The sequence below is a fragment of the Acanthaster planci genome, linkage group LG10 (assembly GCF_054643075.1).
Source record: "Acanthaster planci isolate LZ-2023a linkage group LG10, COTS_SCS, whole genome shotgun sequence".
Taxonomy (NCBI): domain Eukaryota; kingdom Metazoa; phylum Echinodermata; class Asteroidea; order Valvatida; family Acanthasteridae; genus Acanthaster; species Acanthaster planci.
In genome coordinates, this window is record NC_141786.1 from 19,628,390 (window position 1) to 19,651,594 (window position 23,205).

The window sequence follows — 23,205 nt, forward strand, 5'->3', positions numbered from 1 at the left end:
TGACATCACAATCAGCCCTTTGTTTGCTGCTGTAAGGACAACAAATATTTTCTGGCAGAGCTACATGCAGCACCACCACCAAGTTGAGGGAAACTAAGGCAAAAGTTCAAGCAGCAATTCGTGCTATGAAAAACAACTGGTGGTTGAGAAAGGCTGATGAGCTGCAAACCTTCGCAGACACCAACAACACCAAGGCCTTCTATGACTGCCTTAAAACGATCTATGAGTCGTCGCAGATAGGTACGACTCCTGTCCTGAGCGCAGACGGTGAACATTAGTTCACGTCACCTGACAACATCCTGTGTCGGTGGAAGGAACACTTCCAAACACTACTTAATCAGCCATCTTGTGCTGATGAGGCAGTGATTGACAGAATAAAAGCCAACCCTATGCATAATGAGCTTGATGTCCCCCTGTCTTTGGAGGAACTCGTCAAGGCAGTCAAGAACACCAGTGCTGGAAAAGCCCCTGGTGCAGACGGAATTTGAGCGCATTGCTTTACTCGGCCAAAACCTAGACACTCTACAGAAAGCACATAACCAGGCTCTCTGCTTTCCAGCTAAGGCAGCTTCGTACAATCATGGGTGTCTTCTGGAGGGATAAGATCACTAATGCTGAAGTTCTAAAACGAGTCAACATGCCTTCCATTGAATCCATTCTGGCCCAAATGCAGCTTCATTGGGCTGGTCACGTCCTACGTAAGTCTGATGACCGCATCCCTAAGGCCCTTCTATACGGCGAACTCTCTCTGGGGAAGTGAAATCGTGGACGACCCTTGCTTCGCTACAAAGACATGTTGAAACGCAACATTAGCGCTGCCGGTCTCCCAGCAGATTGGGAACGTCTAACCCAAGATCATCAGACATGGTGGGCCTTAGTCCAACAAGGGGCAGAACGGGTTCAAGAGGCTTAGGTCTGCAAACAGGAGGAACGACGTGCATGCAGGCACACCCATGCTGTGGAGACACCTCATGCTGGCATCGTCTGATACTTCTGGCCCGACTTCTTCTACGTCATATGTTGTATTATTCATGACCATACCCGGCTTGCGCCCAGATAGCATCTCCCAATCCACAACTTCATAAATATGCGTATGTGTGACGTGAAAGGGCTGTAGCTTTGCATATGTTGTCGCTGTATTGAAATAAATATATGCAATACACTCATTTCAGTTTTTGATTGGTGGTTGGGATGAAAGCACTGGAGTGGTTGTAGTTTCGTGAATGCTTAGTAGTGGCATGATCGCAGCACGGTTGCGGCAGTACATCTGTTATTGGCATGACAGCAAATAAAAAATTCAAGTTAAAATTTATGCAAGTTCAGTATTTTTTTAATTTACTGGAATTCTTATACATCAACTCAATTTCCATAAATTAAGAAATACTTCATTGTAAAATCAGCTTGTTATAGTAGTTCTGGCTGAGGAATGGACTTCTTTTGTGGTTACTATTTATTTGTGAAAAAAGTTTCTCATGCAATCAGGAATTGCTCAAACCAATCTAGCATTAGAATTGGCAGGAAAAGCGTTGTCGCCACTCCAGTCGATCCCATGAGTTTAAAATTCAAAGCTTACATTTCGGAAAAAGTATCTAAACACACACAGTGCACTATTGGCCAGTTTCAATGAAATTGGACATTTTCCAGATGTAATCCGACTGAACAACTTCGCAATCCAAAACTAAAAGAAAAAGGCTGTATCATACATATTTCGATATTTTAAGACGGTCATCTTGTCAGCCAGGCACTACAGCCAGTGCGCTGCCATACAGTGTACATTTGTGCATGTACATGCACAAAGCTGGAGCAACGGCTCTGTGTGTGCAGTTTGTCAGTCACCTCTGCCGTCTGCGGTCACAAGCCCTGCCGAGATAATGAGGTCGATCTGGGGTCAGGCTTATCATGCTTTGGACCAGCAATGCAAGGTAAAAACTGCAAAGCGTGTAGTTGAACAGAGTGCCAGGTTCATCACTTATCGTGTTAGAGTGACAGCTAAAATTCTGACCGGTACTGTACAATTGGTCATTCAAGTAGCATGATTAGAGGCTCAAGTTCATCTGCTGGTTCACGTTGCTGAGGCTGGATTGGTCATTCAAGCCTGGATGGTTAGAGGCTCAAGTTCATCTGCTGGTTCATGCTGCTGAGACTAGAGCTAGGATTGGTCACTCAAGCCGGGATGGTTAGAGGCTCATGTTCACCTGCTGGTTCATGCTGCTGAGGCTAGAGCTAGGATTGGTCACTCAAGCCTGGATGGTTAGAGGCTCAAGTCCACCTGCTGGTTCATGTTGCTGAGAGTAGAGCCACAGTACATTGCGATTGAAAGTTAACACCAAAATGGAAAAATTTTTTCACATTTTTTCTCTGCCCAGGGAAATCCTTTTCATTTCACAAATTGTGAAAAAGCTGGCCAAAAGTGGGAAAAGATTTTCACACTTTTCCCCACAAATACAAAAAGATTTTCATAGATTTTCCCACAAGTGGGAAAAGATTTTCACAGATTTTCCCACAAGTGAGAAAAGATTTTCACACTTTTTCTCACAAGTGGGAAAAACATTTTACAGATTTTCTCTTGCAGTGGGGAAATAATTTTGTAAGCTTTCTTCATTAAGTAGTATTTGTGCACGTACATGTTTACATCAGGAAGTTTTTGATCTCTGTGGTTTCAAACATGCGCATCTCTGAATATGGAAAGTAGAGGAAAATCAGTCTGAGAGAAAAGTTCTTCAATTCTCAGGAATATTCAGATTACTTGAGGAAGACAGCATTATAATTTCAATGCAGTATGTTTCTCGGTTTTGAGCAAAATACAATGTGACAGGCGAAATCAAAGCTGGCTACGGTGGAGGTTGGGGACCAACACTGAACACTGAACAGCTGAATGACAGTAGATTCCCGTTATAGCGCCCTCTTAACCCACTTGGATGGATGCTCAACATGTGCACCGAATATGTGCACATGTACAGATACATGCATATGTATCCACATGTCGTCATGTATGTGACTTGCATTTACATGTATTGGCAGATGTATGTACCGTGATTTCGAATAAATGCCTTTTATCCGGTTATCTAGACGCTAATCAAAAAATATCACCAAATCTCTTCAAAAACAGCCACGGGACCTCGTGCATGCTGCACCTGCATCGTGAAGCACAAACTGCATCTACACCTACCGCTACATCCTGACTGCTACTGCATGCCCATTCATGGACAGTCCAATCGCTGACTTTTTCCAATAACCATGTGACCACAGAAAGTGACATGTCATTAGAAACCCAAGTGAAAACAGACCCGATATGCCACACCGAACACAATCGGCGAAAAGACGAGATTTGCTACATGAAGATACACGTACAATTTAAGTAGTTGATTTTATTTATCCATTGAAAGAAACCTAAATGTAGTATTTCAATGTTGATTTTTTTGTGTGCCGACTTCAAGACTCAGGGACTCCCGTTTAATTACTCAAAATCCAGACAACTTTTCAAAAAATTATTTTCCGACATTAACGAGTGTTTATCTATGGTAATCCAAGAAAACAACTGCGCCACGCAAGCGCGGGTCGCTGTAGTGAGTACATCCCCGCGATCACGCTGCATGGACCGGACAGCTCGGCTGAGGAAATCGCTACTAGACTACATAAGCACACTCCACGTGGTGAGTAGGCCTCGACTGGCCCCAAGCGCAGCACAGCCTGTGTAATGGACTCATCACTGCATAATAGGCATGCGCGTGTGGCAAGTGTGGAGCATTTTCGCTGCACAAATTTTCTCATTTTCGCAAGTTTCTGAATAATTCTCGGAACCTGTCACACTGCTTTTGCAAAATTTTCACACTGTTTTCGAACGCTATTTTTTCCTCAATGTTTTTGCAAATGTTCAAGTTCAACAGCTGGTTTGTGCCTGTATCCATGAACAAGACATTTCACCCTTTCTATAATAACAGCATATTAGATGGAGCTATTTAGGCCATTTCAATGGGATACTTACATCAACATATAGGTCAGATCACCTGGACGGTCATTCTTGAGATGGTTTGCTGGTGAAAGGAACTATAGAAGACAAAACCAGTGAATTCTGATGAGAAAAAGAAAAAGGTAAATCTGTGTTAAGGTGGTTACGCCTAAAGACAAGTTTGATAAATGTCAACCAAATGATAAAGAGTATAAAGAAAAGAGAAAAGATTAGAAAAGAAAAAAAAGAATAAGAAAGAAAGCACCATGCTGCTACTATTTATTTTCAATGGGGATAGGAACAGGATCAAGAGTTTCTGTGCAGGATGGAGGTATTGATAGTGAAGCACAATCCTGCAATTGTAGAGATCAATCAATTACCCCAACACACGGTGCCTCTACAGGGGGAAGGGTGTGCAGAGAGAACCTACGATGCCTCCAGAGGGGGGAGGGTGTGCACAGAGAACCCATGATGCCTCCAGAGGGGGGGAGGGTGTGCACAGAGAAACCACAATGCCTCAACAAGGAAGTGTGCAATCAGGCAAGGAAGTCAAAGATTTATAAAAAAGTTAAATGCAAGACCGTCTACAGGTCATCTTATAAGTCATTTAAACCGCACAATTGCAGAAACTGATGTTGTGCACATTTCATGGAGTCCATAAGCAGTAAGCACGGTAAATGGCACACTTACTGTTTCTCTGATGGAAAATTTGCTCAACTCATCAGTGCCATAACAATGAAAAACTCTCTGTGTGTATTACCATTAGAAAGGTTAGTAAACTTTAATTTCTACCGTAGTAAATTACAACTTTAAAGCAGCTCCTTAGGCCTTTTGACAAGGCTGCCATATCTGTCTTGTTCCCTTTTCACCCACTTGACATATTGATAAAAGGGAACAGACCAGTTTTTCCTTTCAGCCTCAATTTGGTTACATTGTTTTAAATGGTAGAAAAGTAAACTGACTGCCCTGTGAGAGAGGTCTATGAAGCTAGGCCCCAGTTTTTAGCAGTAGAGTGCTTTCTAGTACATGTACACTTTACTTTAACAAGACAAAATAAACGGCAGGGGTCAGTGCCACAGTGAACACTTGACAACTTAAACATGATTAGCGGGGGGTGGGGGGGCAGGTGTACACGGACAGTCAGTGAACATGGGACAATATGAGGGTCTAACCATGGACCATGCTGGAAAGCTGAACATGATTAGGGGGGAAGGTGTGCACAGAAAGCCAGCGAACGGGGGTCAACATTAGGGTCTAACCATGGACCATGCTGGAAAGCTGAACATGATTGGGGGAAAGTGAGCAGACCTGCCACCTTTAGAATCGCAAAAGTGTATTTGAAGGTTTCAAAATGTGTATTTTTCAATAAAAATGTGTATTTTCCCAAACAAACAGGAAAGACAAGCTTGCAAGTACCTGTGTGGGACTACATACTATTTGAACTTTAATACTAACTCGTGCATGCTTAAATGGACCTTATAATTTCCTGGTGTTGCTCACAGCAGTTGCTTTCTTGCATTTACGCAACAGTTCATTTTGGTGTGCACGTTGCTGCCATGGCTTGGCTGTGGCTTGGGTGTATATTTTGTTTGTGAGAGAGTCTGACAGGACTGCAGTGCTTAGGCTGGATCTTGAGTCGGTCGCATTTTTGCGCACTATGCTGAAAATTCTTTCATCTTCAGCATTGCTGTGGGAGATGGACAGTATTGTGAGAACCAGCTTTGACAGGTGTTGATACTTGATTTGGATGGTTGCTTTGTCCTTGATATGGAAAATATCAAGCCAACTTTCATCTGCCCTTTTCTCCAACAATGAGTCCAGTTCCCCATCAACCTGGTAGTTTGCAAACTCTATCTCCAACTGGTCAAGTTTGTCCCCTATGATATAAAATCTCTTCACAAAATACAGCACGGAAGAGAAGCCTACTGCAAGTTGTTTGTTGAAATTTGCCACCTCTGCATGTTTCAACATCTCATCATTCAAAGGGAATGCTCTGATGACGTATTCACAGACGGTTGTGAAATACTTTCTGACAGACCCGTAGAACTCCTCCAGTTGACTTGATGTGAACTGGTGACTACTAATGAAGCCTCTAATTTCCTGACCTAGGATTAGGTCTGCATTTGCTTTTTGGTTGTTTGGATCCTTGTACTGGCATTCCTTCAGGTCTGATAAAGGTTTGAGGATGACTGGTCTCACAAATCTCAGCATAACATCTTTGAGAAAACCATTCAGTTTCTCATGAAGCACTTGTATCATTGGTTCATCTCTCTGAAATTTTAAATTCAGATGGGTGAAGAGTGGTGTTTTTTTAAAAACAAACAATAAAGTCTATTGCAGTCATCCAGAGGTGTTGCATGAATGTTTGCAGCTTTTGTGGTTGCACTCTTGTCAGACTTTGGGCATTGAGGCTGCATTACCAGTTGGTTTGGTAGTGGTTGATGTGGTGCTTTGCTTTGCTGTTCTCTTGAGGGGAGCTGCTTTCTTTCCTAGGACTGCAGCTGTACTCTTGGCCATGGGAGTTGATGTAGGTTTCTTCTTGGGGATTGTGTAGGCATCGATTGCCCTGGCAAAACCATTGCTGCTGCTCTGTGAACTGTGAACTCTGGAGCTCTTTCCAGCGCATGATGCTGTTGTAACGCTTTTACTCTCTTTGGTTTGCTTCAATTTCAGTTGATTTGAATCGTTCTCATTCTTTCTTTTCACTGACCCATGACCAGCTTCCTGCTTGAATTATTCTAGCAATGCAGGCCACTGTTCCAATAGTCTTTTCAAAGCTTTCTCAAGGGAGAGCCATCGGGTGCACACTTTTCAATATCTTGTGATTTGCTGTGCCACACAGGCTCTGCACTCCTTTCACTTTGTAACAACCTCCACTCCTTAACTGACTCAAGATGTTTTTAGTAGCGCTGAATTTTGAGTCTCAGTATCCGAACTCAAAGCAATTGTCCTGGCCCAGTTGCACGGACAATTCAGACTTAAAAGATGTCTTTGTTGACAAACAGAAGTTGATGAAGAATACGGGTTTCTTTTATTTTTAAAACTTCGCCTCATGCAAGGCTCCTCACAGTCAAACAGGGAGTTGGTGAGGAAAACTGTTTGTTAACAAGTATTTCACTGCAGCAAAATACTTCACAAAGCAAGTATTTTCTCAACATGAAAACACCTCACTGGCTCAAAGCTGGTCTCATCAGACTTTAGCTCTCTGCTCGCAAAGTTCCAACTCGATTTCTAAACACACTTTCAGGGTTTTTACACTCTACAAATCAACTATATTAACATAGTTACTGAATATAAGTCACAAGTACATTATGCAGTGAGGTTACATCACCCTGCTCTAAATTAATGACTAATTCCATTGATCAATCAGAATAAAACCAAATGATGTAAACCCATGACTTATATCAATTACTTAATAAAGTTTCATCCCTTCATTTCAAAGAAATATTATTCCATGAAACAAGGAAAACTGTGGATGCACTGGCCTCCGCCCTCACATTCCAAGGAGCTAACCAAGTTTTATCAATGGGTCAACTGGCCTTGGTGAACATCTGGTGTTTGACTCATTGACCACTACACCTTTCTGGAAACCTGTTCACAAAATCTCAACATTTTAACACAGTTCTTTGTGGCACTGGGACGACTTCTCCAAATAATAGTAGATGGAGATCAATACATCAACTGGAGTGAAGGGCAAAGTGGAAGCTTCTTTTTTTCTGCTGCCAAGTGAAGACAGTGGCAGGGGCATCCAAGAACAAAGCTATCTGGATTCTCCTTCCTCACCAATGCTGCTACACCTGCATGAATGCCCATCATCACAGATACGTTGTTGGCGGAGAAGCAAATGCAATTCTTCCATAGGATCTGCTTTTCTTGCAAGGCTTTGTTGAGTAGTTAAAAGATGTTTTCCCCTGTTGACCTTTCTTCAGTAGAGCGATGTCCAGTAACACACCCACAACTTTATTCGCTGTTTCATCAAAGTAGCAAACAACGACTGGATATAGCTGTTCTTCAGCACCCCTAGGGGTGCTGAGATTGTTTCACTGTTACATATTCTTTGTTAGAACCTGTATATGGCCTTTATAAAGAGTTCACGAAATGTATTAACAAGGGCAGCTAGTGTTTCAAAGTATATGCAGAATACATCGATTAAAGAATTGGAAAGGTAACTGTCCTGTTTCAAAAAATGTTAATTATTTGCTTCAAATTTAGAGAATGTATGTGGATTTCCTAATACATGTGCAAGGTGCCACTGGATTCACTGGATGTAGATACAATGCGATGGAATACATGCGTATGTACTTGTGTGAAACACCATGGGGTGAAACACCGTGTGTTGGCATGGGGTGAAACACCGTGTGTCGGCATGGGGTGAAACACCATGTGTCGGCATGGGGTGAAACACCATGTGTCGGCATGGGGTGAAACACAATGGGTCGGCATGGGGTGAGACACCATGGGTTGGCATGGGGTAAACAACATTTCTGCATGGGAAAATCCATGGGGACTTGCACCATGGGGTACATGGGGTCCAAATCCTCCTTGGGAACCCATGGGAAAATCCCATGGGAAAATGCTAGGGTGTTCCCATGGGAAAATGTCATGGGAGATTTTTGTAAGGGCTATCAAAGCTACCATCCGTTGACAAGGAGAAAGGTATTTGTCTCAGTTCCTGTTTGATATCATCTGGGGAAAAAATAAAAGATACAGGAAAATGCAATAAGCTTTTAGCAATATTTTCGATGAGTTCAATTGGCAAAATGTGACCTCAGTGGTCATTACTGAAACTCATTTTGATTAACTGAGCGCAGAAATGACAATGCACAAAGCACAAGGTTTGAGGATCAAAATTAAAAAAACCAAATAAAGTAACACAGCTACACCTCAAACGAGGATATGTAAGAAAAATCTCACGAGACAATAAGTTAAAAAGTGCAAACAGATTATGATGCCTAAGCAGGTGCATGTCGTAACTGCAAGAGGTCATTTAATTAGACACAGAAATGACACAATCCTATCTTCATATATATGTACTGGAATTCCAATGGGCACTTCAGATTGATTCATGCTTTTACATGATTTACAAACCCATCAACATTTTGAACATTCATCCATTATGCATTTAGGCATCAATTTTAATTGATTGACTGAAATAGAAATGTTGGCCCCCCCCAAAAGGCCTAGGCTACAGCTACATCATCAATCATGCATCATCATTGCATGGCACTGAATTAAAATTAAAAAAAAAAAAATCACAAACTTGCATGCATGGCAAGTAAACCCTACAAAAAAAATTGAGTTGGCGTAACCCGACCTACCCTAAAAAATATCGCCAACCTAGTGTTTTTATGGCTTTTTTAAAAAAAACGTTCTGTAACTGCCCGACCCTAAAAATTATTGCCGACCCCAGAATTTTTTGGCTTTTGTTTTTGTTTTTATGTGTTTATTGTGTACTAAAAGTGACTGCATTGCATAAAAAATTGGACATAAAAAAATTTGAAAAAAAAATTTAGCAACCGACGCACCCTATCTGTCTGTGACCCATTAGGCCTACATGTATGCCAACCCAACAATTTTTTTAGGCCTAATTTTCCCGGACTCATAATTCCAAATGCTAAAACAAATAACAGTTATGTGAGTTACTCACCTTTAGTCTGTTCACCTTGGGGTCATGCAATAGCAGTAGTTTTTGTCCACGACAAGCAAACTGGGATGCAATTTTGCTGTCTGGAAATCATCCGACGATGCGAATGGCAGATTGTGCAAAACTATGTAATCTGTCCAAAGGGTCTCGGCTCCGATGGTGCTTAAATCTTCAGAAGAGATGAACCTTCCAATGCTGTGGGTCGCATTCTTTGTTTCAGCATGGTGTCACCGATGTCACAGTGTTTACTGCTTTCGATGTGGCGAGATACATCATAACTCCCACTATGCGCAATACTGAAGTCAGAACTACACAAAGTGCAGTGAGCGTAATGTTTACCTCTCTGGGAAGTTAATACGAATTCAAATTTCTCTGTATATTCCCTTTTGAAAGATTGCTTCCGTTTTGGGGTGTCCTTTTTAGAAGTTGAAGCCATCTTCATTCACGCAGTTTTTACAATTACGTTGGGAATTTTTTTGCATGCACATGAAGGTACACTCCAAAATGCATGCCGATCGGTTTCGTATGCAACGTTCCGATTGGTCGATACGCGCGCTACCAGGGACATGTGTACATTGCGTACACCACTCACGAATGCTCTACTTTACAAGTTCACAATATCAAACTGCGTGACATGTGACTTAGTCCTGCTTGCAACCACTTTAGCTATTTTAGCTTCGATTTCACACAGCACCCTCTTGTTTTCTGTCCATGTCAAAATTATCAAAATTCGTATTTTGTGGTGATAAAAACATACAGTAGTATTTTCATTAATTTTTTGTACAAAATACGCCAAAATCGTACTAGTTGGCAGGTATGGCAGAGCGCTAGTGAATATGGGTCAACATGAGGGTCTAACCACGGACCACGCTGGAAAGCTGAACATGATTAAGGGGGAAGGTGTGTACAGAGAGCCAGTGAATGTGGGTCAACATGAAGGTCTAACCACGGACCACGCTGGAAAGCTGAACATGATTGGGGGAATTTGTGCACAGAGAGCCAGTGAACGTGGGTCAACATGAGGGTCTGACGATGGACCATGCTGGAAAACTGAACATACAATCATACCATTTCACCACAAACGTTGAGTATTCATTTTCCAAGGAATGCCAATTTCCTTTTTCTCATCTTGATGTAGGTTCCCACCTGTAACGTCTTCCATGTCTCGTAAAAGTGCCAATTCTCACCCTATCTACATGCAACTTCAATGGAGAGATTGGAGAAAACTGAAAACATCCCCAGAATAATCAATGCAGGTTTTAAGTGCCCTACTGCATTCATAGTGCCACTGCACTGAATGGTGCATTATCTTAGTATTCCCAAAATCCAACGGGATTTTCCATTCTAGTAAGAAAACACTTACCTCTGTTTATCTACATTTGCATATCAGCGCCCATGCGCATCAAACCTCGCTGAAAAAGGTCGCCCAAGTCACACCCTCCACGCCCACTGCATGTCCCCTCCATAAAAGGCTGCACAGCACTAAGACTCATTCTATTATTTTGTTTTGTTTTGTTTTTTTTAGGTTTCTTGATTTTATTTATTTGGAATAGGGACGGATGGTAAACAGAGGTGAGTGTTTTCTTACTATGGAATGGAAAATCCCATTTGATTTTGGGAATTCCATTACAGAAAACATCTCACCTATGTTTACCTACATTTGAAGAGTAGCACCGTTAAGTAACAATTTGGGTGGGAAGGGACAGGCAGGGTAACGAAGGTCTAAACTGAGTCCATTCAAATATGAAAAAGGTTGTTTAGACACACCCAGAAGCTGCTTATCTGGTTGTGAGAAATGGTAGCTTTCTGGGGTGTAGAGGCTGCTGATCGGTTGACCTGCTTGAGGGTTTTCCTGCTCACGACACCCTCTGCTTGAACCACATCCTTCAGGTATCATGAACTGAAGGTGATTAAATTCTCCCTGCAGGTCGTTTTCATTACGCCTGAAACAGGAACTCCAAGCTGGTGGGCAGAGGATCTTAAAGCTGCTTGTCTCCTGGGCACCTGATTTCGATCCTCAATATCGAGAGGGCTTACACGTATTATTGCCTCCGATCTCATTTGAGCAATCGTGGTCACAGAGGCCGGGCAACGTAGTTGGACGGTCGTGATGAACATCTTCTTGATGTCACCGGCAAACGAGTGAAAAAATGTGTGGAAGCTCTTGAACGGGGCACCACCATAAACCCCCCGCCATTGTTGAAATCACTGTCAACCTTGGGATGAAAGTACATATTTCTAAGGAAAAGTAACCGGTTAAATGATCTGTGGAAAGAAACCCGATGTTACTGAGGCATATGCCTCTGGGTTGCCGGTAAAGGTGGACTGGTTCTGTGCACTGGGCACGGAATTGCCCTCCTCATGATATTGTTCGGGCAGCCATCAAAAATACCGCTTTAAAGGTTGGTTGATGAAGCATACGAGCCAATGTGAGACTTGGGATACAATGATACCCTGATCCCCCTCAATGTTTGTAGGGAAAAACCCCGATGATGGGTGAAGCGGAAGAATGGGGATCAATAGCCGTCGTCTTGTACTACTTCAGAAAGTGGAGAAGACAGCTACCATAAGCCTGCCTGAAGGGCTCCAACAGTGTTGAGCTACCTAGGCAGAATCTACTTCCCAAAGTTCAGTCACTCTGAGGGAGACTATGACAGCATCCAAGCACACAAATGAAGGGAGGCTCTATCCAGATGAGCCATTGGAGACTAAGGTTGGTTCAGGAGGTCTCAGCAGTTGAGGAGCCTGACTGGAGAATGAATAAATTATGCATGTAGGCCTATGAGACAAGGGAACAAAGGCTGTTGTGGCCAAAATGAAGCAAAGCGAGAATTCTGGATAATTCTCTCTGTCATGAGTAACTTGACAAATTCATTACAACAGAAAGGGGAGGTGAAGGCATGAATTCCCCTCACTGAGGTTGAGCAAAAATGAAGGGATCAAACTGTGGAACATCCTTGATAACACTGTTTCCCACAAATGACTGGAAGCACCCCTTACTGAATTCCCCTCACTGAGGTTGAGCAAAGATGAAGGGATAAAACTATTGGACATCCCTAAAACCTCTGTCTCTAACAAACAAATGGCACAAGTTTCCCTAACTGAGATTGAGCAACAAATGAAGGGATCAATCTTTGGGAATGAAGTTGCCCTGTGGTGAGGCCCCAATGGAAGAAGTCTTCCTCTGACCAGTGGGTGGCTTGAAGGGAGAAGCAATACCAAAATGACAAAGGTCCATCCTGTCTGCGGTCTAAAGGTGGAGGGCCTCAAATAACGTGGTCAGGCAGAACTTGTTATCAAACGGAACAACAGGCTAGAGCCATAGATGTAGAAGGGAAAAGACCACTGCACCTCAAATACAACCTCACAGAATACTGGAAGGGCAAGGAGGCCAACTGAGATGGCACCCAGGCTGTTAAGAAAATGTGTGTGGTCATCATCTCAAGAAGGTGGCTAACTTTGATATGGCCAACCCCCCCAGCGGAAGTCACTCTTTAGGTCACTTGGTAAACACCTCAAAGAAGCACAGCTGTGTTGTGTTGTGTACTGCACCAACAGTCCCTCACAGGAATATCAGATTGCACCTTTGTGCTGCCCAACAACTGGCTTCACTGTTTCATGTGCATCGATGTGCAGTAAACCAAATGCCGTGAAGAGGACTGCACAAAAGACCCTGGGTCATTTTGTGCTGGCAACCAACTGTGTACACACTGAACCTGTGCATGTTTGTGTTTCATGTAGAAAATACATGCACAAGAGTGACTGTGGGCACTCGTGCATATTGGTGCTGTAAAACCAAAGGAGGGTTAACATTGTATAAAGTACGCTGAGTAGTTTAGTGAATGGCTGTCCAAAAATAAACCAGTAAGGAAGGCTCGGGCCTTTACGAAGTACCTATTATAGACTGTGCTGTTGTATGGGCACTGTTGATTCCAACACTGATCACAAGGAACCCTAAACTACCTGTGCTACATGCATCTTGTATGCAGGTGTTTTATGGAATGTATGGCATGAAATGGGACGATGACAACCAAGACTCACGAAGGTAATAAAAAACCTGCCTTAAGCAACCTAACTATACAGTTGACCATGCCTAAGAATTACAAGCAGATGAAGTCCTAATGTACAACTTGCGCCAGTCAAGTTAACCACTATGGGAACCCAAGGAGAAAGAGGTCAACCCAGGTCACACATACATGAACATGTAGCGTCTAATCTCATGGAAGCCGAGAAGTAGACGGAAACCTAGAGCTGTGCTAATGAAATTTGTGGGAACATGCTCGCCAAGGAAACAACTTTGATGAACAAATATGAATGCATAGAAAGGGGGCATATTCTGTGAATGAACCTGTACAACTGTAACCTGGACATGTTGGGGAAGTGCAGGAAGACTAACATAACACCTAGACATCCAAAGGCTATCGTAACTAGAGTACAGTACAAAGGCAGCCAGTTCATAACACAGAAATAAAGTGGGAGGCAAATGGTAACCAAAGGGGGATGCTGCGGGTCCATCATTATGCACCACTGCGACATGAATGGCGGACTTGTACCTTGCTCAAGAAACTCACTGAGCAGGAGGGGCCTACCCAAAGACTATAGAATTCTTTGTAGGGGAGGCGAGGCAGAGCCGGCGCTAGAGCTGTAACAAGGAAAGTGATTATAACTCAAAACAAGGGTGTGCAAGCTAAGGCACTCTACCTGAGCGCGACAAAACTTGCATCCTATGCGGTGCACTGCTCCTGGAGCAGCTCTAACAGGGGGCCGCAAAGTGCAAGAGCGCCAAGTTCTGAGAAGGTAAATGCACAAACACGCCAGGACGCAACGCACCCGAAATGAGCATACATGTATGGAAGGCACCTAGAGATTGTGCACGGAACACACTGAAAAGGCGCAGCCAAATATACTCAAGAATGGTCTGCCCATGTCAAGTCACCGAATAAACACAGCAACCCTGCCGGAAGACCTTGAACAGGAGGGTTCAACTTGAAGTGACACCACCGAGTAGGAAAATGCAGTGCTGCGAGTTAAATTTGAGTACGGGAGTCCCTATAGACTGAAGCTCTAAGCAAATGTAAGGCAAAGGTGACTAATGACAACAGCTTCAGTGGAATTAGAACTATTACAGCTGCAGAAGATTGAATAATCTTCCAAGCCTGAAGTAGTCTTGAGACTGTACATGAATGTTAGTGTATCGGGACCCACATGACTGCGTCAAGTTCTGATGCAAAGAACTAGGAAACGAGCGAGTTCAGGAAATAAATGTGCCGGTACCAAGCAGAATACAAAAATATTCCGTGCAGTTAAAGAGGGTGGCTAGGCCTATTGGCAAAAAAAACACAAAGAGATTAAGACACATTGATTACTGTGAATAGAACTGCTCCACAATGGTTGAGGAGCACATCGGTCAACGAAGGAAAACGGGATCTAATCCCCATGACACAATCAAAAATGTATTTTGAGGTAGACCTACATGCACAAGTGCCAAAATCGCTACAATCACCTGACGATAAGGCAAGACATGTAAATAAGGCACGATTGGAAAAAAAAAGAAGCTGACATGATTGAAGCTGACCTAAATGTACTTTTGTCATCACTGTAAGTGATAGATTAGCCAGCTAAGGAAAAAAGAGGCCATCTTTATCAGAGGATAAATGACAGGAGAAAGTGTTCCGACCCCCAAGTGTCAACGGGGAAACGGACCTTGATTCCACCATGATCCAACGAGTGGAAGCGAGGCTGTGATAAAGAACGGGCACGAACATCACGCTGAAGTCAGGTGCAGTGGTAGGTCTACTGTTGGGTCGAGCAACATAGATATAGCAGTCGGCAGAATGACGCCGAAAAATGGTTCCACGATTGGGAGAGACATTTACTTCGTGGGCTATTGCAAAGGGTGAAGGAATCTGCCAGAGAAAATGAGAATAGTTCTCGGGAAACACTGCTGAAAGATCTGGATGCTCGTAGTACCGACGGGCTAGAGTCGTTTGAAGAGCAAGACCAAGCACTTGGATGAGAAAGAGGTTGAAGCTGTTGCATCTAACCTGTATCTGCAACAAAAAGGTTGTCGTCCACATGGCTAAAAATGTGCTGCCGACTTGAGGCGTTGGTGGTGCCCTAGGCCTCTGTGACCAAGAGGGGGTGGCCGGACGCTCAGATGACTGTGCTGTATCGAGTGCCGGGCCCCGCTGTTCCGCACACACTTGGACGTTGGACTCCGCTGCCAAGTGCTCACTTAAGCTACCGAAGGTGTGCGGAACCTGACGGGGAGAAGCCCTGTTAGGTGCCAGTTGCGGAGTCGACCCCGGGGAATTTCCACTCGTACAACACGGCAGAGTAGACTCAGTCGACACGGTGGAAATGACATGCTTGGAGGGCCGATAAGGCTTGGAGGAACCGTGGGATTTGCCTGGAGCGTGGCTTGAACTATAGATAGAAATTCCAGTCCTGTGTTCGGGTTTTGGCGGACTCCACCATTTTTACATAGAAAATAGCGAGGTTGCGTGTAAACGTGAAACTCTATTGTATACTAAATTCACACGATGTCGACTACACGCGTCGCTGAAAATAACTAAGACGAGTCTTTGTGCTACGCAGCCTTTTATGGAGGGGACATGCAGTGGGCGTGGAGGGTGTGGCTTGGGCAACCTTTTTCAGCGAGGTTTGATGCGCATGCCTGCTGATATGCAAATGTAGGTAAACAGAGGTGAGATGTTTTCTGTAATGGAAATTGTATTTATGACTTCAGAGAACAAGGTCATGTTCTTGTACAAGCCACAGTGCTGTTTGCTAAGTAGTATTTTGTAGCGGCTTTCAGAAATGGGGTTAAGGCATCCCTTTAAAACACCCATTTCTTGTGTTCTACATCAACTTTCATAGGTACAAAAAACACAATAATGGTAAGCTCAGGTTTCTTTACATTTTGAAAGAGATCATTTGAAAAATCCTGAAATCAGGGAAAAATTCTGTCAAATCTTACCCTTGAGCTTTCTAGTGTGCTTCTGTGATATGCTATGTGATTCCAACAGGTGCTATAAGGTGTCAGCACCAGGACATTCACTAGGACTGCAGGCAGAGAGGTAGACGAGTCAGGATACTCATTCATGTCACACTACAGTCAGGCATCAATGCTGTGGATGTAATAAGAAATTCAAGGCTCAAGATACAATTGAATGCCTACTAGTACAATGTACATGTACATATCGGCTGCACCATGAAGCGATATATATTCGACAGTTTTGAATGCCTACTAGTACAATGTACGTATCGGCTGCACCATGAAGTGACATATAGACGACAGTTTTGAATGCCTACTAATACAATGTACGTATCGGCTGCACCATGAAGTGACATATAGACGACAGTTTTGAATGCCTACTAGTACAATGTACATATAGGCTGCACCGTGAAGTGACATATAGACGACAGTTTTGAATGCCTACTAGTACAATGTACATATCGGCTGAACCATGAAGTGACATATAGACGACAGTTTTGAATGCCTACTAGTACAATGTACGTATCGGCTGCACCATGAAGTGACATATAGACGACAGTTTGAATGCCTACTAGTACAATGTACATATCGGCTGCACCATGAAGCGACATATAGACGACAGTTTTGAATGCCTACTAGTACAATGTACGTATCGGCTGCACCATGAAGCGACATATATGCGACAGTTTTGAATGCCTACTAGTACAATGTACATATCGGCTGCACCGTGAAGTGACATATAGACGACAGTTTTGAATGCCTACTAGTACAATGTACGTATCGGCTGCACCATGAAGTGACATATATGCGACAGTTTTGAATGCCTACTAGTACAATGTACGTATCGGCTGCACCATGAAGTGACATATAGACGACAGTTTTGAATGCCTACTAGTACAATGTACGTATCGGCTGCACCATGAAGCAACATAAAAATGACAGTTTTGGTGCACCACAAAGTAATGTACCGTCTCAACTTTGTTCACACAATATATCAGTTCATGATGCAAAGGACACCATGCATGATAACAAGGTTGTTGGGACTTTACCGATGACCTCGTTGTAACAGAGACCTTGTATTATTGGAAAACAGAGAAAGCAAAGATGAAGGGAAACCTAACACTTTTCTTGCTATATTAATTTAAAGCAAGATATGTTGGATTTTAAAAATCAATGTTTGACAACATGTACATCCAAGTGAGTTCCATTTGACTCAGTGACTCTGAATTGAAAGGTTGATGTTGCTGTGTTGCACCGTAGAAAACATTTTGAAGTACTGTTTGCCTTTTCCGAAGAGTGTACCATTCAATGGTGACTGGCCAAGAGCCATGTACTCTGAAAAAATATCAAGAGCAAACTGGAAGAGAAATTGTCAACCTTAGAGTAGTGGAAGAGGATCCAGCGAGGACAGCAGGTACCAGACACATCAAGGAGGAATCTCCAGCTCTATGTGTACAGGTTTGTCTCAATCAAAGGATGGTGACGGAACGCATCCTGTCGTTGGCTTTGAGGATGGTGTCTCTCTGTTGAACAAATGACAGATAAACGGTCAAGGGCAGGTGGAGGAATACCCCAAGGGTGAAGTGCACTAATCCAAGCCTCATCGGAAACAGTGCAAATTTAACCCTAAAAGAGAAATCGACATTTCTTCCCGATGTCGCCGCAGTACATTTATTCAAGGGCTGAGCCTATAGGAATTTTTAGAGTTATACTTTGCACTCACTTTTTAACCAATTTTAGAAAAAACCATACCATTCTTGCACAGCACTGATGTATTTTACACTGGGGTATTCAATGCACACGGCCAGACTGAGTATGCATACAGCTTTGTATTTCCAATGACAGGTAATGACAAAACTACAGGTATATGTCTGACTGTCTTCAACAGTCTTCAACAGGAGCGAGGAACCAATCCAACTACCCGTTGCTGTAATGAATGAGACTTTTACAGACAAAAGCCTCTGTTCAGAACAGGGTCCATAATACATAACGGTGTTACCTGACCAAGAAATTTTGATGTCAGCTTTTGTCCTGAAACAGAATACATGTACATGTATGTATACTTCAATAATACAAATTTGTGTTTTATAATGACCTTTTAAATGAGATCTTTTCCCACTGGAAAGAAATTGAAATTTAATTCAAACAAATACACAATATTAATCCATCTCCTTCACCACAAAAGCCAGCTCGACCAATACTTTTTTTTTTTCTTATGTGCCAACGACCCACATTGATGACGCTAGAGATGTTATGTGACTCGGGTAATACCATAATACATGTATTTTCAGCCCCATTTCCAACATAGGCTATTCTCTGTAAAAGCCTCGGATTGGGTGCTCTCTTATCAACATTTTGGTGGAGTTTGCCCTCTTCAGTAAACCCTAAGAGGGGTCAAGAGAGGGCCAAACATTCTCAACAGTGCTGGCCCCTTTTGTGGTAATGACACTTCACTCGTTTACAAATGATTTTATCCTCAGGCAAACTTGAATTCTCAGTTCTGATTGGTTGTTCCATGGCAACAAACAGTGTGATACAAGTATAACTGTATTGCACGGTTCATATCAAACCCAGTGTAATGCACTGTTTTAACTCAATCCACTGCGCTATTTTTATGCTGAGCAATCATACATCTGCATCAGAAGTGGCGTGTTTCCCTCGTGCTGATCATCACAGGTGTTTACATGTAAATGCACGTACAACACTAACAATTTCTTTCTTAGTGTGAGCCCAGTTCCTATTCTTTTATTATTGAAATAAGTTAAACCAGAAATAATTCCCATGCTCCCTAGATAAAATCATAGAATTGTGGTACATCAGTGTTCCTATTTTTCCTATGTGCCGTATGATATCTTTTGTCTTCTTTCTTTATATGAGGGCCCCTTTTCTTTACTGCGCGTCAAGTTTGCTTTAAAGATAAATTCGTTATCAAGCTTGTGCCCATGGAACAAGGAATGTAGTGCGCCTGTGTCCTGTATACCACTTGGCCTTTGGCCTCATGACATATGTTTAGCCATCAGAAATACAGTGGAGAGCACACTATTAGACTGTTAACATTTCAAATCCTAGAAAAATGAACAAAGAGCTGTTCCCCCGAGATACCGGTATTAAGGTATTTCTTATACTACAAAACAAATTTGGACGAGTTCAAGAATCTATATACGTGTGTTTGATGAAAATGTATGGCTGAAAGCTAAAAGTTAAGGTGGGTGCGCCTAGGACAAGTTTCAGTGATAACAATGTACTTGGACAAATGTCGCCCCAATAATGGATGGTAGAGGCCTCTGTACAAAATCCCAGATGTACATGTACATGTAACTTCCTCTCTTTGGAAAGGTTTTCCACAGCCTTAAATTGGAAAGAAAGGATCCTGTTGTGACTACAGTGTACTTTGATCAGCGATAGTTATGTGATCAACAGATTCTATTTGAATTGATCAATCACACAGGTCAATCAATTAATCAATCCATCAATCAGTTAATCAATCCCCCCCCCACAATGTCTTCATACTAACAACAGGGAGAGGGCAACCTGACAAATTAAACCCCTCCCCCAAAAAAAGAACTTCAAGACAGTCTACAGGCAGGGGTGAGATTAGAGGAAAATGCAATAGCTAGGAAAAAATCACCAGAAAGTTTGAAGGCTCCACAGGAACAAAGAGTTTATAGCGTACAGGTATCATTTGAGTTTAAGGTACCTCTTTAAATACCCATTTCTTGCTATTAAAATTAATTGAGAAACACCTTATTGGTAATCTCAGCACTTTCCAAAATTTAAAATCCACATGAAAAAATTCCTCAAAACAGGAAAATTCTGAAAAATCTGAAATCATGAAAAATCCTTTTTTCAAGATGTATTTTTGCATTGAGGAGATGTTAATTATATATAACAGGTTTTGCCCTTTCCCAACGTATATTAATAAGCAATGTATGCTCAGTGCTTGTCTGAGAACGTGCGAAAAAAACCTCACAAGCTTACTCGGGTGGGACTCGAACCCACGACCTCCTGCTTACTAGTGCAGATGTCTTAACCACTCGACCACCGAGCTTGCCGGGGTCGGCTGGCCGGCCGGTCGGAGTCAATATATGATAATAATTAATATATATAATTATATATAATAATATATGTTGGGCAAGGGCAAAACATGTTACATATAACGGAAAATCCGGACAAATGTCACCTCTGTACAGGTGATCTTCTTCCAAATCCCATTTTCCCTGATAATGGTCAAAGTTTACAACCTTCCTAGTCACATGATTTTACATTGACAAAGGTTCTGCATATGTAGTTCATGGAGATAGTGAGCACAGAAAAAAGGCACGCTTACTGTTCCTTGGATGGCCAAAGTTTTCGGCCGTGGAAAACACTGCTTCATAACACAATCACCAGTAAAGAGGGCTCAAGGTACATGTAAGCACAATTTCCTGCTATAGTAAGCACAACTTGGAACCTGCTGCCATGAAACTGGTGCCCGGTTCTTAAAAGTGGAGAACGTGACAGTACTGCAAGGATTAGTGCAGTAGTGAACACTTGACAGCTTACTATGATGGGAAGGGAGTGCAGAGACTGCCAATGAACATGGGTCAACATGGTCTGACCACGGACGGTTCTTAGGAGTGGAGAACTTGACAGTACTGCAAGGATTAGTGCAGTAGTGAACACTTGACAGCTTACTATGATGGGAAGGGAGTGCAGAGACTGCCAATGAACATGGGTCAACATGGTCTGACCACGGACGGTTCTTAGGAGTGGAGAACTTGACAGTACTGCAAGGATTAGTGCAGTAGTGAACACTTGACAGCCTCCTATGATGGGAAGGGAGTGCAGAGAGAGCCAGTGAACATGGGTCAACATGGTCTAACCACGGTCTAACTTGTACATGTCTCATAAAAGTGAAAGTTCTCACCCAACATGTAGCCTCATGCACTGCTCTTAACTTCAGAAGAGAAATTGGAGAAAATTAAAACATCCTCAAAATAATCACAGAGCCTTAAAGTGGCCCACAGGTGTTAGGGTCCACGGCATACATTTGTGTTTGCCTAAAGGCACTCCTTGAAACACCCATTTCTGGTGTTCTATATCAACGTTTATCCCTAAAAACCACCCTAATGGTAAACTCAAGATTTTGAAAGACATTGTTTGAAAAACCCTGAAATTGGGAAAATCCTGATGAAAAATCTGAACACATCTCACCCCTGCAATTTCCAGTGTGCTTCTGTGCAATGCTTTGTGATTCCAACAGGTGCTGTATGGTGTCAACGTCAGAACATTAGCTGGTACTGCAGGCAGAGAAGTAGATGAGTCAGGATACTCACTCAGATACCCACACCACTGTCAGGCATCAGTGCTGTGAATGCGATAAGAAATTCAAGATGTGGGTGCTAATCTTTGCTGCACTGAACGGAATTCTTTTAATTATGAACCTGATGGCCTTAACATTATCAAGGCTTTGCTGCACAGAATGGAATTCTTTCAATGATGAACCTGATGACCCTAACATTATCGAGGCTTTGCTGCACAGAGCAGAATTCTTTCAATTATGAACCTGATGATCCTAACATTATCAAGGCTTTGCTGCACAGAATGGAATTCTTTCAATTATGAACCTAATGACCCTAACATTATCATCGCTCCAGATACTTGTCTTCATAATCTATCAGTTGCACCACAAACCGGTACAGCAACAACCAGATTTTGTACACTTGTTATGACAGTTGGTGGTGAAGCAACTATCCAAACGACAATATGGATGTTGGGACTTCACAGATTACCTTGTTGTAACAGGGACACTGTAGTCTAGCAAAGCAAAGATGTAAGGAAAACCTAAAATTGATCTTGCTATAAGCAGGATACAGTCATAAATCAATGTTTGACTGTATCCCATTTAAACTTGTCTTGTTGACTCTGAGTTGAAGGGTTGGTGTTACTGTGTTGGATTGCAGATTATATTTTGAAGTGCTGTCTGCCTGTTCTAAAGAATGTAACATTAAATGCTGGTTGGTCAAGACCACATACTCTGGAACAAAATAAAATAAAGAGCACACAAGAAATGAGACTGTCAACCTTAGAGTAGTGGAAGAGGATCCAGCGAGGACAGCAGGTACCAGACACATCAAGGAGGAATCTCCAGCTCTACGTGTACAGGTTTGTCTCAATCAAAGGATGGTGATAGCAGGCATCCTGTAGTTGGCTTTGGGGGTGGTGTCTCTCTGTTGAACAAATGACAGATACTAAACGGTCAAGGGCTGGTGGAGAAATGCCCCAAGGGTCAAGACCACTAATCTCTACAACTATCTCCGTGCCACATTGGAAACAGGAAAAATGAACAAAGGGTGAAATAAACTAATCCAAGCCCATCAATTTAAAGTTCAGGGCTCAATTACATGCAAGCCATCATTACTGGAGTTTTGGAAACAAAAATCAAGTTTTTGTTTTGTCCCTACTTTTTTCATTTGTTTTCAACTTTTTGAAGGTTAGCTTAAATTCAACCCCAAAAAGAACAGCCCACTCACAGCAATTTTTAAAATGGCTTCCCTATACTTTCTCATTCACTGTGGACCATTTTTCATCTGTAAACTTATCAACTGTTCCTCTGGATGGAAGCACCCAAACCTG

The 23,205-nt window shown here is 42.5% G+C and overlaps 1 protein-coding gene across 1 annotated transcript in view; it reads right to left on the minus strand.

Annotated features, from left to right (window-relative positions):
• The window catches only part of LOC147797950 (uncharacterized), a 36,248-nt gene that overhangs the window by 10,143 nt on the left and 2,900 nt on the right, over window positions 1-23,205 (minus strand). The window contains exons 3-7 of the mRNA XM_087142268.1: window positions 22,654-22,799; window positions 21,784-21,937; window positions 17,968-18,113; window positions 16,573-16,723; window positions 3,986-4,072 (exon numbers count right to left, since the gene is read on the minus strand). Coding sequence (XP_086998394.1) covers window positions 22,723-22,799 — 77 coding nt within the window. The 3' untranslated portion in view covers window positions 3,986-4,072; window positions 16,573-16,723; window positions 17,968-18,113; window positions 21,784-21,937; window positions 22,654-22,722. The remainder of the gene's footprint in view (window positions 1-3,985; window positions 4,073-16,572; window positions 16,724-17,967; window positions 18,114-21,783; window positions 21,938-22,653; window positions 22,800-23,205) is intronic.